The following is a 14,157-nucleotide window of genomic DNA, read 5'->3' as shown; positions in this document are numbered from 1 at the left end:
GACCAGCATTCACTAAGGGGGAGAAAACGGGAGCGTGCACCCGGCAATATACCCCCATCTATACACTCATATATAAGCTCCCATCGCGGGGATATGGTCGCTAGTGACCATATTTCCAATGATTTCAGCCCCTATCACCCCCGTGTGTACACAGCTATAGAAATCACTTTCAGCAGTATTCTGACTCCCTACGCCATTTTGTAATGTTTTATGCAAGTCATAGCTGACAAAATGGTTGCTGCTTCTGACATATTATCACTGCTTAGCGCAAAGGGTGGGCATCATACTGGGCCATGGCTAGTACCTTGTGCAACAAGCTAATGCCATCTGCAGCAATAGCAGCAGCAGTTAAGAAAACAGAATGTAATTAAAGGATAGAATTATAGATGCGTTGATTTCTGTTTTAACAATCCCCCACACTCAAAAACATTAAAGTGACTACCACTTCTGTGTCTTCTTTGATGTCTACCAAGATATAATTTCTGTGAAAAACATTTCCCACACTCAGAACATGGAAATGGTTTCTCACCTGTGTGAAGACTATAATGTATAACCAGATCTGATTTTCGTTTAAAACGCAACTCGCACTCAGCACATGCAAATGGTTTCTCACCAGTGTGACTTCTCTTGTGTATATCAAGAGCTGATTTGACAGTAAAACTCTTCCCACACTCACAACATGTAAATGGTTTCTCACCGGTGTGCATTTTCTCATGTCTAACGAGAACTGATTTCTGAGCAAAACATTTCCCACACTCAGAACATGGAAATGGTTTTTCACCTGTGTGAAGTCTATAATGTATAACCAGATCTGATTTTCGTTTAAAACGCAACTCGCACTCAGAACATGCAAATGGTTCCTCACCTGTGTGAATTCTCTTGTGTATAACAAGAGATGATTTGAGGGTAAAACTCTTCCCACACTCAGAACATGGAAATGGTTTTTCACCTGTGTGGCTTTTCTCATGACTAATAAGACCTGATTTCTGTGTAAAACATTTCCCACACTCAGAACATGGAAATGGTTTTTCACCTGTGTGAAGTCTATAATGTATAACCAGATCTGATTTTCGTTTAAAACGCAACTCGCACTCAGCACATGCAAATGGTTTCTCACCTGTGTGACTTCTTTTGTGTATATCCAGAGCTGATTTGATTGTAAAACTCTTCCCACACTCACAACATGTAAATGGTTTCTCACCTGTGTGACTTCTCTGATGTCTAATAAGACCTGATTTGTGTCTACAACATTTCCCACACTCAGAACATCTAAACGGTTTTTCACCTGTGTGAAGTCTATAATGTATAACCAGTTCTGATTTACGTTTAAAACGCAACTCGCACTCAGCACATGCAAATGGTTTCTCACCTGTGTGACTTCTCTTGTGTATAACAAGAGCTGATTTGATTGTAAAACTCTTCCCACACTCACAACATGTAAATGGTTTCTCACCTGTGTGACTTCTCTGATGTCTAATAAGAGCTGATTTGTGTCTACAACATTTCCCACACTCAGAACATGGAAACGGTTTTTCACCTGTGTGAAGTCGATAATGTATAACCAGTTCTGATTTACATTTAAAACGCAACTCGCACTCAGCACATGCAAATGGTTTCTCACCTGTGTGACTTCTCTTGTGTATAACAAGAGCTGATTTGAGAGTAAAACTCTTCCCACACTCACAACATGTAAATGGTTTCTCACCTGTGTGACTTCTCTGATGTCTAATAAGAGCTGATTTGTGTCTAAAACATTTCTCGCATTCAGAGCATGGAAACGGTTTCTCACCCTTGTGAAGCCTTTCATGTAAATACAGATCTGATTTTTGTATGAAACATTTCCCACACTCATAGCATGTAAATGGTTTCTCACCTGTGTGACTTCTATTATGTACAACCAGATCTGATTTACATGTATAACTTTTCTTACACTCAGAACATGGAAATGGTTTGTCCCTTGCGTGACGTTTCTCATGTGTAACAAGATATGATTTCTGTGTAAAACATTTCCCACACTCCGAGCAAATAAATGGCTTCTGTCCTGCGTGAATTCTCTTATGTCTAACAGGAGCTAGTTGATGTGTAAAACATTTCCCATACTCAGAATAGGAAATTGCTGTACCACCGCTATGATCTATACTATGTATAGACATTTTTGAGCTACCAGGAGAACATTCCTCCAGAACAGAGGGATCAGAGGATAGATGTGCACTTTGAAGTTCTGGATGTATAGTAGGGGTAATGCAGTGTTCTGGAGAGACTTGTGCGATGTTCTTATCTTCTGATTTCAAATCTGGAGTCCAAGCGAGATGTCCCCCTGAAGTAATCCTTGTATTATCTAGTAGAAATAAAATAGTCAGCAAAGTATCCCACAGGAAAGGCATCAATTGTTGACACCCCCCCCCCCCCCTTACTCACAAAGGTGAGTTCATCATATAGAATATTGTAGGTGTTCTACCTTTCACTTTCATCAACATAACACTAGAAAGGAATTAAGGGGAGTTTTTTGACACTCTGGATGTAAGATTGCCGGGGTATCCCGATAAATGAAGATGTTCCTCTCCTACTCATGCTGCTTGCGGATATTGGAACTGGAAAAAACATCATTGTGTGAAGCATGCAAGTGGTGTTCTTTTTTTAAATTGGGTAATTTGTATTAAGATTTTGCGCATACATACATAAAAAACGGCAAACGACAACTTCCTATATGTATATAGGAGGGCAAATAGGGCAACAGTGTAAAACTGCAAAACATACAAGAGCAAACGCAGCAGATGTATACTGTATGGCCATGTGATATGGAGCAGGATATATATAAAACACATGAATACAGTGTCTTCTAAAGGCAATTATGGTGTTTTAGTATTTTAGTCCCCGAAGGCGCCATTCGGGCATGGCCATACAAAAATAATGTATATTGTATTCAATATATATATTCAATATATAGAACTTGTGCCTAGATTATCTTTGCATTTATGAAATTGACTACACCTGTGCTCCCATCACCCAATTATGTTTCCAGTCAGAGCGTGATTGCCACCTCTCAGGAGTTCATCTTGTACTATATCCCTATCTCAGTGGATTGTTCCATGGACGCCTTGTTGGTGAAAGCATTGTTCCATATGTACCATCTCTTTCTGATGGTTTCATATGTTATACCAACTAATATATCATGAATCTTTAAAAATAATTCTTTTATTTAAAAAAAAACTTGGAAAATTTTTTTTCATTAAAAAACGTATGTTAAATTAACATAAAAATAAAAATAATAATAAAAATAAAAATAAAAACAAATTTTTTTTTCAATAAAATTATAATGTTAAAAATTGCTAACGATAATTATTATGATGTATGATAACTCACATTGGCTCATAATCATTTTATAAATATATATAAATAATGCTTCCATCTGCCCCCAGGTCTAGCTTTACCTAATAGACTCAGCGAGCTTTAAAACAGCATATTTTTCCATTCATTTATCAGTATTTATACCTGTCATAAACACAATGACAACCAGATGGCGCTAGAGGTATATGCGTTCCATCTGTGCTTTCTTGCGGTCCAAATGGCGGCCATTTGCCCCACGATCGTCACTACCCATTGATTCTTATAACCTCATATTAATATGCGTGAACAGGCCCATTATGTGCCTGTTAGCTGCCCGCTGAATATAGTAATTAATACTTTGTCAACTTGGAGCCACAGCACAGTACCGATATCTTCGGTGACTGTGCGGCTCATTGATGCGTTCCACCGGCGTCACTTCCGGGTTACGCACTTCCGGTTTTACCGGAAGTGCGTGGACTCATCGCGCTGATTCGTAGAATTGGCGCCAAAACCATCCCATTTCACCCCAATTAGCTAGGTATATAAACTAGTCCTGGACAGCACTTGAATGTGGCTGTTTCCGGGTCCTCCAGGGCTGAGGCTTAGGATACTCTATGCGCTGATGTACCATCTAAAAGTATGTTGCTCTTTTTTTCTTTTTATGTAATGCACTCTGGATGTAATTTGCTATGTTTGTACCCTAGCATTATACCTGAGTGATATTTATTGTATATATATTGTGTTATAGGCTCCTTGAGGAAGGTCCGTTTGTGGACCGAAATGTCGGGGCATTGATGGAATTATACACACTGGAATAAATTATCTATTGTTGACTTTACAACCCAAGTGACTTTTATTTCGATTATTACAAGGAGAGTGTTCACTTCCTCCCCTCCAACAAGGGTGGGATCTCTCGATATGTTTGGGACACATGGTGAACCATGTTAACCCCTTGTGAACACCCCAGAAATTACTACGCTAAACAGTGAGAGTGCGGTCTCTTTTCGAATATATATATATATATATATATATATATATATATATATATATATATATATATATATATATATATATATATATATATATATATATATATATATATATATATAAAAAATACACAATGCAGTAGGAATCATGTATGTAGTGTTAATTCTAGCACCCGCTATATTTGCAAAACTCATGCAGTTCCTCTACCCTGCCTGGGGTGTCGCTGTATGCTGTAGAGGTTCTAGCACAGTGTGGCCTGTATATCTGCACTGATATGCAAACCAGACCTGTGCTAGAAACACCACAGCAGACAGCGGCACCCAAGGCAGGGTAGAGGAACTGCATGGGTTTTTAAATATGGCAGGTGCTAGAATGAACACTAGTATAGTAATGTGTGCAGTAGTCAAGTTAACCTGAAATATAAGATAATGTATGCCCAACTGTTCAAAAGTAAAAAAAAAGAAAAAGTAAAGCAACTAGAACTAAATCTCAAAGTAACCCTAACCCAAAACCCCCCACCCTGAATAACCTATAACCCTATTATACAAAAAACGTAAATTGCAAGCAGTAGAGCAAAGTAATAAGGGTAAACACAGGAGTATAGGATAGTGTTCATTCTAGCACCCGCCATCTTTGTAAACCCATGCAGTTCCTGTTCCCTGCCTGGGGTGTCGCTGTCTGCTGTAGTGCTTCTAGCACAGTGTGGTCTGTGAGTCAGCATGAATATGCAAACCAGACCTGTGCTAGAAGCACCACAGCAGACAGCGACACCCCAGGCAGGGAAGAGGAACTGCATGGGTTTTCAAATATGGCAGGTGCTAGAATGAACACTATAGGAGATATATCTATCTATCTATATAAAACAATGTTATGCAGGGCGGCACTCCATGTGGGTTAAACTTGGTGCAAGGTCTATAAAGGTTTAATACAAGGCACTTACCCCCCACACTCTCTGTGAAGGATCCAGACCAGCACTTTAAAGTAGGTGAAGAAAAAAAGTTTTTTATTCCATGCTGTGCCGTACAATCAAACAGCTGCTTAGCCCGACGGCCATTTCAACTGGGCTCTGACAGTTTTCGTCAGGGGTCACAGCACAATCTCATTCAAGCATTTGTATAAGCAAGAATTGTGGCAATATTTAAAAAAAACTCCAACTGACAGCAGCCTCCTTCCGGCTGCTTGACAGGGGGGCGTGTGTAGAAGCGCGTCACGGGGGATCCCGGGGTTGGTCCAGCCGCGTCATCAGCACAGTGTACTACTGTCTGATACGGCGGCTGTGGACCAATGTGCGGTGTGTTTGGCAACTGCTGCAGAGTACTGCAGCATCAAGGCTATGTTACGCTCAGTATCCCGTGTTCAACTGTACCTATGTAACAGGCCCAGCACACGGCGGTGCAGCAAAATTCACAAACGATTAATCTCAATAAACATTACCACATTCAGGATTGTATAAGTACATGACCCAACACAGTGATAGCCCGTATCCACACGCGGCGGTGTGGAACATGTCAACAACCAATGTCGACATGCCAGATATCCGGCCAGCGCACACGGCGGTGCATCATAGCTGGACAGAAAAATATTAGTAGATATATAAAAAATTAATAAAAAAAGAGAATCAAAAGTACAAAGATAAAGTTGATGTTCAATTAGAGAAAACATCCCATTTTGAAGTCCTCATTGAGGCCTTTAGGGGAGAGGGTGTCCAGTCGATAGATCCATTGTAATTCCCTCTGCATAAGCAATTTGTCTCTATCCCCGCCTTGCCTAAGCGGTGGGATATGGTCCAGTAGTGTGCACCGTAGTTGGTTCACATTATGGGATTTTTCCAAAACATGTTTTGCCACAGGTAAGTTTTTTAGTTCATTCTGGGAGCTCAGGCTGGTATAGCTCTTCTTAATAGAAGACCGATGCTGGCTGAGTCTTTCTTTTATCATTCTCATGGTTTTACCAACGTAGAGTAATTTGCATGGACATTGGAGGACATACACCACGAATTTACTATTGCAGTCTAGGTGGAATCTGCTAGAGTATTTGATCCCATCCCTTGGGTTAGTGAATTCAGTGCCTGTCAGCATAAAGGGGCAATTCGAACACCCGGCACATTTGTAGGTACCCTTCTTGCGATATAGCCAGCTGTTCTTGGTCGGTTTAGTTGCCGTGGAGTCAGTGACTACCAATAAGTCCTATAGATTGGGCCCCCGTCTGTATGCGAACCGGGGCAGTTGTGAGATTTCTGAGCCAAGGACAGGATCAGATGTAAGTAGATGCCAGTGTTCTTTCACCCTCTGGCGGATTTCATTGGAAGCCACCGTGTAGGTGCTGCAAAGGTTTAATCTTTTGTCGCCATTCGTGTCTGTTTTGTCCCGCGTTTTTGTAGTAAACTACTTCGATCCTGGGAAAGAACTTTGGTGATGGCTGCATCTATTTCTCTCCCATCGTAACCTCATTCCAAGAATTTCAATTTCATGTTCTCAAAGGCTGTTGGTAGTGCAGCTGTGTTAAAGGTAGTACGTGCCACCCTCAGTAGTTGAGAGTACGGGAGACCTTTCTTGAGGGGTTCTGGGTGGTAGCTGGTCACATGCAGGAGTGTGTTCTTATCTGACTCCTTCGTGTATATACTGGTGTAGATTTTTGAATTTAATAAAGTCAGGGTAGTGTCCAGAAAATGTATCACATTGTTGCTAAAGGTAGCAGTAAAACGGATGGTGCCTGGTATCGAGTTTAGGTGATCGATGAAGGCTAGTAGCTTTTCTTCACCGGCAGTCCATAGGAAAAATAGTCGATGTAACGTACGTACATCCTGATGTCATCACTGTACGCCATGAATATATTAGAATACGATGGGACCATGTTTGACCCCATCGCTGTGCCCTGTTTTTGAAGGTAAAATCTGTTTTCAAACAAGAAATAATTCTTTGAGTATTGTTTCCATCAAAAGGAGGAGAAATTCTATGGGTGGCCCTTTGTAGTCGGCACATTTGGACAGTTTATCACGGCAGGCTTCTATACCAAGTGCATGTGGTATGTTGGTATAGAGGCTAGATACATTTAGCGTAACCAGTAGTAGTACGTTTATTTATAAGGTGCCGCAAAGTGTCCGCAGCGCCGTACATAGCAAACAAAAAACGAATTACAAGGTAACGTACAGGGTGTGTTGATAAAATACAGTATAAATAGGGGTATAGCTGGTAGAACTAAAATCGGCATCAGTTCTGAAGTAGGTGTCAAAATTGGAGACTGAAGATGAAGTAGAGGAAGGGAAGAACAGGACAGGAGCACAGGTGAGGTAATGAGGTAGGGTGAGTACGTGAGGAAGGAGGACCCTACTCATAAGAGTTACCATACTAAAAGGAGGTGGGTGGACGAACGAAAAACAATAGGATAAGTAGGAACGGAGGGGAACAGAGGCAGGATAGGAGGATCAAAAGAGGTTAGGAGGAGGGATAGGCTAGTCGAAAAAAGTGGGTTTTGAGGGAGCGCTTGAAGGAGGTAAGGGAATCAGAAACCAGCAATGTATCTGCTGGGATGTCAGTGATGTTATTCATTTTCCTGAGGAAGTCAGGAGTATCCGCAATGAAGCTCTCCAATCCTCTAACCACTGGTTGTAGATGGAAATCTACCAGCTGGGAGAGGGGCTGGCATAATGAGTCCCTTGCCGAGATGATCGGCCTCCCCGGTGGAGTCGTAAGTTACTTATGTATCTTGGGGAGGGTATAGAGTATCGGGATCTTGGGGTGTTGCTGAGTTAGAACGTCTGCTGTTTCTTTCAGGATGTAGTCATTGTTTCTTCCCAGGATGATGATTTGATCGATCTGTTTTTTGTACTGCCAAGTTGGATCAAAGTCTAGTTTTTCGTAACATGTTTCATTAGAGAGTTGTGACAGTGCCTCTGCTGTATGGTAGTCGCGGTCCAGGAGCACAATTCCTCCTCCTTTATCCGCTGATCTGATGATACAATCGCGGTCTTCTGGAAGAGTCTTGATGGCATCCTTTTCATCCCTACTCGTGTTATGATGTGAAATTTTCTGGCTGTTGATAAAGGGGTTGGTGTCCCCAGACAGACCGGACCCAGGGACCTACCGACGGGCTCAAGATAGGTAGGTATCAGTGTTTTTGTGTAATGTATGTATTAAACTTTTATTTTATTTTTCTGGCTTGTCAGTGTGTTTATTTAACTATTTCTTGTACTGTGGAACTACAAGACCCAGCGGGCCCTTTAATGCCCCGCATGCTGGGACTTGTGGTTCTCCAAGTTCCAGCATCCGGGGGAGGCTTGCTGGGACTCATAGTTCCACGGTATAAGACAATAGTTTTTGATCAATTTTTTTACACAAAGATCAGCTCGATGCCCACAGCCCAGGGGCATTGAGGACAGCACCAGGCTTCAGCCTGGTCAGGTAAGTTCTGGAGGGGGGGGGACCCCTTTATTGGGGGGGGTCCCCACTCCCCCAGGCCAGGCTGACTGGTCAGAGGGTTAATGCTTTGGCCGGGGGGACTTGTATAAAGAGTCTCCCCCCGGCTGTGGCATTACCCTGCTGGCTGGTTGTGCCTGGGGCTGTCCCCCGTATTTTGGGAACCAGCCCCGGACCTGGAGCTGGTTGTTAAAAGTCGGGGAACCCCTATTTGTCGGGTTCCCTGATTTTTAATTACCGGCCTCGGCCTGGTGCTGGTTATGGCTGTGGGCGGGGGGGAACCCACGCCGTGTTTTTTTCCATTTATTTATTTTTATTTCTATTTTTTATTTACACTCTGCAGCCTGCACGGATCTGACTGATCTGTGCAGACTGCCTGTAGGAATTCGTATAAGCGGCCGTATATACAGCCAGCTAATACGAATGAATACTACATCGGAGGGTTACAAAGCAGTCTATATGACTGCTTTGTAAATCCCCCTCCGGAACACGACTTTGCATACGAGGTATGCAGTCGTATTCATTCGTAGCAAGAATACAATTATTTGTATTCGTATTCTTAGTAAATTTCCCCCTCTGTGTATTAGCGAGAAAGGAGGAAAAACATAAGCCCGGGAAAACTGCCACTTCTGGGATAGTGCATCTATTCCGCATGAGCCCTGAGCTGGATAACGGGAAAAGCACCGAGGGGTCTTCTTGTTGACCGCTGATGCCATCAGATCTATTTCTGGTTGCCCGAACCTTCGGACTACCTGATGGAATATTGCGCTGTTCAACTCCCACTCCCCTGGAATGGGATCTTTCCTGCTCAGACAATCCGCTATCTGATTGTCTACCATTGGAACGTGGAGAGCCGATATGGACTTTAGATGTTCTTCGGCCCAGATCATGATGTTTCGAACCTCCTCTAACAGAGCTGGACTTAGAGTACCTCCCTGCCTGTTGATATAAGATATCGCCGTGATGTTGTCCGAAAATATGCGTAGATGGGACCGTGCGAGATCTTCTTGAAAAAAGGATTATTGCCTGCCAAACAGCTCTTAGTTCTCTGTGGTTGGAAGACCACCCCGCTTCCTGGTGTGACCACACGCCTTGACACATTTTCCCCAGGCCGTGTGCCCCACAGCCTGTTGCGCTGGCATCTGTAGTTATTACCTTGTATCGAGGGCTTACCAGAGATAGAGTTCTTAACACCAGCCAATCTCCTTCCCACCATTCTAGAGATTTTACCACTCTTGCTGGGATTCTTATCAGATGCTCCAGAGAAAAAAGGATTTACGGGATATTTTAGAAGTTCCCATTGTAATGGTCTCATCCTCCACCTCGCCCAGGTCACAATCTCCACTGTCGAGGCCATCATGCCTAGTAAACTCATTGCTGTCCTTAATGATACTTTGTTCTTTTCTCTTACTGACAGTATTAATTGCTGTATTTTGTCGCATCTTTTCCTTGAAATAGATACTTGGAACTCGACTATATTTAGGAGTATACCCAAAGACTGAATTTCCTGAGTAGGGACCAGATGGCTTTTTTCCCCAATTGATTTCCCAGCCGTGTTCCTGAAGATACTCCAAGACAAAGTTTGTTGCCTCGCAAGCTTCTGACCGAGCCGCGATTAATATATCGTCCAGATACACCAAGACCATTATTTTTCTTCTTCTGAGACTTTCAATAACCACCAGGACTTTCGTAAACACTCTTCGGGAGGACGTAAGGCCGAACGGCAGACAAGTAAATTGGAAATGTCTGTCTTCTACGCAGAATCTTCGAAACTGTCGGTCCTGAACTGCAATAGGGATATGAAAGTAGGCGTCCCTGAGGTCTATGGACACCAGGTAGTCCCCTTTTCGCAACCCCATGAGGATTGACTTGGTGGTCTCCATGTGGAATTTTTTCTTTCTTATTCTGTCGTTGAGATGACGCAAATCTGTAATGGTCCTGAACCCTCCAGACACTTTGGTTACTACGAATATACGGGAATAGAACCCCAATTCCCTTTCTGTAGGTGGAACTTCTTCGACCGCACCGGAGTCGATGAGATCCTTTAAATTTAACTGAAGAACTTCTCTCTCTGCACCTGGAGGAGGAAGTTTCGAAATCAAAAATCTTGCCAGTCTTGGCTTTGCAAAAATCTCTAGGCGGTACCCCGTGGTAACTATCTGTAGGACCCACTTGTCTCGAACGGATTTTTCCCGTAAATGTGCGAACTGCATTAGTCTGCCCGCCACTGGGACTTTTACCACGGGAGGCCTGCCGTCACTGCTTCTGTCCACCTCTTCTGAGTGACTGGCGAAAAACGCCCGAGAGGTTCCGGACGCATATCTGTCCCTAAAGGGCCTACCGGGCCTGTAGGACCTGGCCTGTCTGAATGACTGTCTGTGCAGGTAATTAACATATCTACCCCTCGTCTTGTGGTAGTCTGACTGACTTACCACCCGTCATTCTCTGGATCATCTGATCCATCTTGCTCCCAAACAAAAAGGAACCTTCATAAGGGAGAGTGGCCAACTTACTCTTAGAATGGGAGTCAGCAGCCAAAGATTTGAGCCATAGTGCCCTGGGAGCCACTACCACCGACGCGATTGATTTTGCTGAAAACTTTTGCCAGACTTTTGCTCATATGGTCCCGAGAAATCTTTTCCTGCAGGTCTTCCTGAAGGGATGCACACCACAGCCTAAGCGCCCTGGCCAAAGACGCTACAGCCACACCTGATTTCATGGAAAGAGACCCGGCAATATGTAATCTCTCGAGGGCACTCTCCATTTTCTTATCCATCTTATCCGTCCTTTAAGGACGCCTCATCCTCCAATGGAATGGTGGTCTTTGTAGTAACTTCAGCCACAGCAGTGTCTATCGTAGGAATGCTGCACCACTTCAAGAATTCCTCATCATCGATAGGATACATGCAGTCCACCCTTTTAAATGATCCTATCCTCTTATCAATACCGAGCCATTCCTTAGTTAAAATGACTACTTTGTGGACTGGAAAGCATCTACCTTTCCTGGTTCTATCCTCAAACAGTGTATCATATTCGGATTTGACAGGATCTTTAGAATTAAGAGTCTTGTAAAGATCTTTATCCAAGTTGACTAGACGCTCATCCTCAACCACTTCTCCTGACTCTACTGTAGAACCGTCAGATCCTGCATCATCTGATGCTACAACAGAGTCCACATCCAAATCCTGATTGCCAGACTGAGACCTAGCTCTCTTGCTACCAACAAACTCATCCTTGGTGACAAAATTCTTCTTCATCCAGGCCATAAGCTCGGCCAACTGAGATGAAGCAGTAGGCCCAGTAGATTTTTTAGCACAATCCTGACAAAGGGCATCTTCCCCTACAAAAGACTTATCACATGCTGGGCTCGTCTTAGCAGTGTTCTTATTTTTACATGTCTTCTTGGACACAGAAGGCACACTACAACAGAAAAGGACCCTATTACTAACTAACATCAGCAAAGAATGGTAATAAAAACCAGTCCTCTATAGAGGACTTACCTGGGCAGCGCAGCACTAGCTCTTTGAGAGGCATCTTCCAGCATAGTAGGCTCCATATTGCATAGAAAGCCCCCCCAGCGCCTGTTACACTGGCCAGGCGCTTTATATATGAGCTCTTCCACTAAATGGACCGCAAGCCGCGTGCAACAGGGCCCTCACGGAATGACGCTCCTCCCGGTGCGTTCCCCGTGTGTCACCATCTCCCAGGTGACACGCACGCGGCCTGCTGGAATGCAAGCCGCGCACAATAGGGCCTTCTTGCATGACGCGCCTCCCGGTGCGCACCACGTGCAACGTCCCACTCCGCCGGGTGACGCGTAATGCGGCCTACTCACATCACGCGCCTCCCGGCACGCCTCGATGACGCTGCCTTGTGCTCCGGAGCCGCCACGTGTCCCCCCACAGCTGCTGAGGAGAAGCACGCCAGCCGGGATGCCTTCAAACTCTGCCAGAGAGATGTATGCTCGGCCCACCGGGAAAGAGAGCCTCCCCGCCGCAGGTTAGTGTCCTTAAGCCGCCGGCCCGGACCAAACTTAAAAGGGCAAAGCACCGCCATCCCCAGCTGCTGCCCAATATAGCAGCATGCAAGCCTGCTATAATAAAAAACAACAAAACCTACACTAATTACCTGTACTACATAAGGAGACAGGAAAAAGACTAGAGGACATGGGAAGGAGGAGTGCTATATAGAGGAAGAGGAGGGACTGGATCCTAGGGATGAAAAATTACCTGTCTAATTACAGGGGAAGAGGGGATAAACCCATTGTTAAGGAAGAAGATATATAGATGTATATCTATAGATATAGATATAAGACCGGCCTGATACTTAGTAACAGCGGCACCAAAAGCAGTGATCTTCTACTAATCCGGCCACTATTCCACTTCTTTGAAAGTCACATAATAAAGGACTGGAAGAAGCCATCCCATGGGAGGTGACACCATCAAGGTCAGTATCCGAAGAAATAAAAGGAGCTATGATACCGTCATCCGGAGTTACAGAAGACCTCTACGCCTGACAGTCTGCATCGAAGAAAATATGGGACTCTGTCAAGGCCCGGGCCCAGAGCATATAAGCATAGGGGTCACATTATCAATTTTAGCAATAATCCTCTGGGTGGACTCCTCAATAGCCTTAATGAGCACTTGTATAGGGTCAGCCATAGCAATGGTATAAACACCACAGTACTCCAGAGAAGAGCAAAGTCTGCTTGGTGGTGGCTAGCACGCCTCCAAGATTCAACTAGAAATAAGCAACAGTATACCAGGCCAATGCAACAGGCACCCACCGTAGAGGACTTTAAATGCAGTAATTCCGTATTTTAAAGAAAGGGTAAGATGATCCAGGCTTATACAGGCAGAGGAAGAATAATAGCACCTGATTCCGCAGCACCCCTCAGATCCAAGATTGCCGCAGCCTTCACCCCGTCCCAGCGATGAAGGGCTGGGTGGCGCTGTCTCTGGGTGTCTGGACGAGTAGCCAGTTTATTTAAGATGTAGGACAGGATCCCTCCACTCAGTTCCTCAACTGCTGCAAATGGCACCGGATGGGTCAGGAGACTACCAGCAGCATATTCACCGCCGCAGCCGCCAGATAGAGCTGCAGCCGGAGCCACAGGAGGAAGGGAGGACCAAAGATGGCACCCAGCAGCACAGAGGATGGAAGGCCCAGCCAGCCGCAGCAGCCCACGCGAGGCACGCAGGAGAGCCGCGGGTGGCGCAAGAGGCGCAGGAGAAACAACAGCTAAGCCTCACGGGCAGCTACCGGTGAAGGTCTAAATAGAAGCTAAAGGAACAGAGGCCGGCAGTGGTGAGAAGAGAGATCTATTCAACCTTCCCCACTGTCGCCACTCCCTCAAGATGGTTTGAGGAGTCCGGTGTGGAAGAACTTGACTGGCCCACACAGGTCCCTGACCACAACCCCATCGGAA

The 14,157-nt window shown here is 44.5% G+C and overlaps 2 protein-coding genes across 3 annotated transcripts in view; one reads left to right on the top strand and one right to left on the bottom strand.

The window, feature by feature from the left end:
* The window catches only part of LOC146010058 (uncharacterized), a 341,065-nt gene that overhangs the window by 288,764 nt on the left and 38,144 nt on the right, over positions 1 to 14,157 (top strand). The gene's annotated exons all lie outside the window — the stretch shown is intronic.
* The window catches only part of LOC146010115 (uncharacterized), a 65,467-nt gene that overhangs the window by 33,552 nt on the left and 17,758 nt on the right, over positions 1 to 14,157 (bottom strand). The window contains exons 7-8 of the mRNA XM_083151037.1: positions 866 to 2,338; positions 614 to 781 (exon numbers count right to left, since the gene is read on the bottom strand). Of these exons, the coding sequence (XP_083007163.1) occupies positions 614 to 781; positions 866 to 2,338 (1,641 nt within the window). The remainder of the gene's footprint in view (positions 1 to 613; positions 782 to 865; positions 2,339 to 14,157) is intronic.

Source organism: Crinia signifera, chromosome 6 (assembly GCF_055691185.1).
Source record: "Crinia signifera chromosome 6, ASM5569118v1, whole genome shotgun sequence".
Taxonomy (NCBI): domain Eukaryota; kingdom Metazoa; phylum Chordata; class Amphibia; order Anura; family Myobatrachidae; genus Crinia; species Crinia signifera.
Note: the sequence above shows the minus strand (reverse complement) of the source record. Positions and strands in the feature narration are given on the sequence as shown.